General features: G+C 35.2%; 1 protein-coding gene across 3 annotated transcripts in view; it reads right to left on the bottom strand.

Moving 5' to 3' along the window:
* The window catches only part of LOC106872132 (transmembrane protein 181), a 58,784-nt gene that overhangs the window by 30,107 nt on the left and 26,123 nt on the right, over positions 1 to 2,554 (bottom strand). For all 3 annotated transcript variants that reach the window (XM_014919003.2, XM_014919004.2, XM_014919005.2), the window contains one exon: positions 874 to 1,013. In XM_014919003.2, coding sequence (XP_014774489.1) covers positions 874 to 1,013 — 140 coding nt within the window. The remainder of the gene's footprint in view (positions 1 to 873; positions 1,014 to 2,554) is intronic.

Raw genomic sequence — 2,554 nt, 5'->3', positions numbered from 1 at the left:
AGAGGAGCTCCCAGGGGCAACCTGTCTTGAACTCCTCTGTGATTGCCTGGAGGACTATGGTAAATAATAGGGGGCTGAGGACGGAACCTTGGTGGACCCCTACCTCTACCCGGAATTCATTGCTGTACTCATTTCCAACCCTCACCTTACTGGCCGCATCTCTGTACATGGCTCGCACAGCTCTCACTAGCCATTCTTCTATCCCAAGTTTCCTCATTGACCACCAGATAAGGGATCGGGGGACCCTGTCAAAGGCTTTCTCCATGTCAACGAAAGCCAGGTACAGAGGTTTATCCTTGGCTAGGTATTTCTCTTAGGATATATTAATTTGAATATTATATTCATTGAGTACATTATGTCTATGATTGTATATTATAAATGTAAAGTGTGAGCTGTGACATGCTGCTCTTACTTTGTGTGTATCAGCCCTGATCAATCCATCTTTGTTCAAAGGTACTCCATTTGCTTTGGTGCACGTAGGACTATATTACCTAGTGTATCCTTTTCTTTCCCAAGACAGTAGGGTGTGATTTAATGGAGAGTTGACCGTTTTGGGAGTGATTGTGTAGAATGTGAAGTGTGTGATAGTATTGTGAAGACTATATTTGTACAAGTTGTGTTATAATACTGGTAGGTTACACTCAAGAATATTTTGATGGTGAAGTCTAGCATCTGTGGGGTAGGTTGCAATAATGTTTAGGTTATATTATAGTACTGAGAGAAGACTGTAGAATTATGTTGTAGTATTGGGAGGTGATTGCATAAAACGTGGTGTATATAGATAACATTGCAAGTGAAAGGTGTCAACCATTTTAACCAATGAACAAAGAGAAAAATATAGATTATAACAAAGTTTGTTAGTTTCCGACTCACATGAGCACATCGTAGGTTTCTTGTGTGGTTGTGGATCTCTCCTGTCAGATTTGGATTGTCAAACAATTCTTTGAGTTTTTCATTTTTTTGAATAGCCCTGATCTGAACACTGACTGTGAACTCTTGTTCAAATTTGGCCACTGCAAAACCAAATGGGACATCTTTAACAAACTGATAAAGTTTTAAGTAATAAAAGGTTAACCAACACATGATACAATATATGAACTGTGAGGACTTCTTAAAATTTCAAGGGATTCATATGAGAAATTGTTTACAAACTTTTGGTTAAGTATTACAATCCTTTTGACTAATTAATAAATAATAAACATTTATAAATAATGGTCAAGATACTTTGCTGTCCTGTAATGGCCCATGAGAGAAGTTGGTCTTTTCTGTAGGCTCATGAGGATTTCAGCTCAATACTATAATGTAATGACATACTCATCAATTATGCAAGATTCATAAAGCTTACAACAGTGAGCTGCACCTTGACACTTACACAAACACCATTACAGATGTAAATTTGAAGGTACACAGCACATCTTGGCACAAAAATAATACATAAAACACACATCTCTCACTGAGTTAACTATAACTCTTCACCAAATATCTCATTCTGCTCCACATACTTCAAGGCAAGCAATCCCTCAACACACTGACCACCTATTATACTTATCATAACACATCTACACATCAACAAGCAATGAAAAGTCTTTTACAAATTTCAGAATATTTCAGTGGCAACAGCTCCATGAGGAAACAGAATGAAAGTTAGCAGAATTCAACAGTACAATCACTAACATAAATACTGCAGAATGCAGATTCAATGAAATATTTTTCGACATATCTAAAAATATATCTCACAAAGTAATATAGATCCCAATTAGACATAAAAAATAGCTAACCACATAAAAACTAGGGGCAACCTCAAGTACAGGGTACAACAGAAAAACCAAATTCACATTCTTGGCCATGTAAAATGTGGGAGCTTTTCATGCAATACCCTGCACTATATACCAATACTACATACAACATAACTAAATAACTCAGCAGTAAACTACTAAAAATAAGAAATAAAGAAAATAAATCATAGAAAAATTTCCACAAATTTATTCAACATAAACTACAAAACAGTAAAATACTATTAGCACCAACAACAACAATGGCCAATCTTTAAATAACATACACACCAACACCAAGCAAACATCCACATTAAACAAATATTTCTGGTAAATTAGTCACTAAAATTCACGAAATGAAGAAGAGAACATGTGTAAAACATGCACCTTCTCCTTAGACCATAATTTTGACATTGCTCATATCAGATACCTCAAAAGCAATAGTGAATTCTAAAAACTTAAGTCTCGGGCTCTGACAAAATGTCAAACTTACATCTGAAACATTTAGGATTTGAAGGAGTCACTGCACTTACCAACATTACCAATATTTAAAACTACTCCTATCAATACTGTCAGAATCAGGAAACTAGACAAAATCATAAATTTTATTCATTCCAACAAAAATCCAAATGAACTTCTAATGATACTGACATATCACCCTGCATATTTACAAATATTTCAAAAACACTGAATTTTGATTAACCCTAATTCCCTTCACCAAATTACACCAGAGATTCAGATCACTATACGTAACAACCAAACCACACACAAAGAAAACATGA

This window comes from Octopus bimaculoides, chromosome 2, assembly GCF_001194135.2.
Source record: "Octopus bimaculoides isolate UCB-OBI-ISO-001 chromosome 2, ASM119413v2, whole genome shotgun sequence".
NCBI classification, from domain to species: domain Eukaryota; kingdom Metazoa; phylum Mollusca; class Cephalopoda; order Octopoda; family Octopodidae; genus Octopus; species Octopus bimaculoides.
Note: the sequence above shows the minus strand (reverse complement) of the source record. Positions and strands in the feature narration are given on the sequence as shown.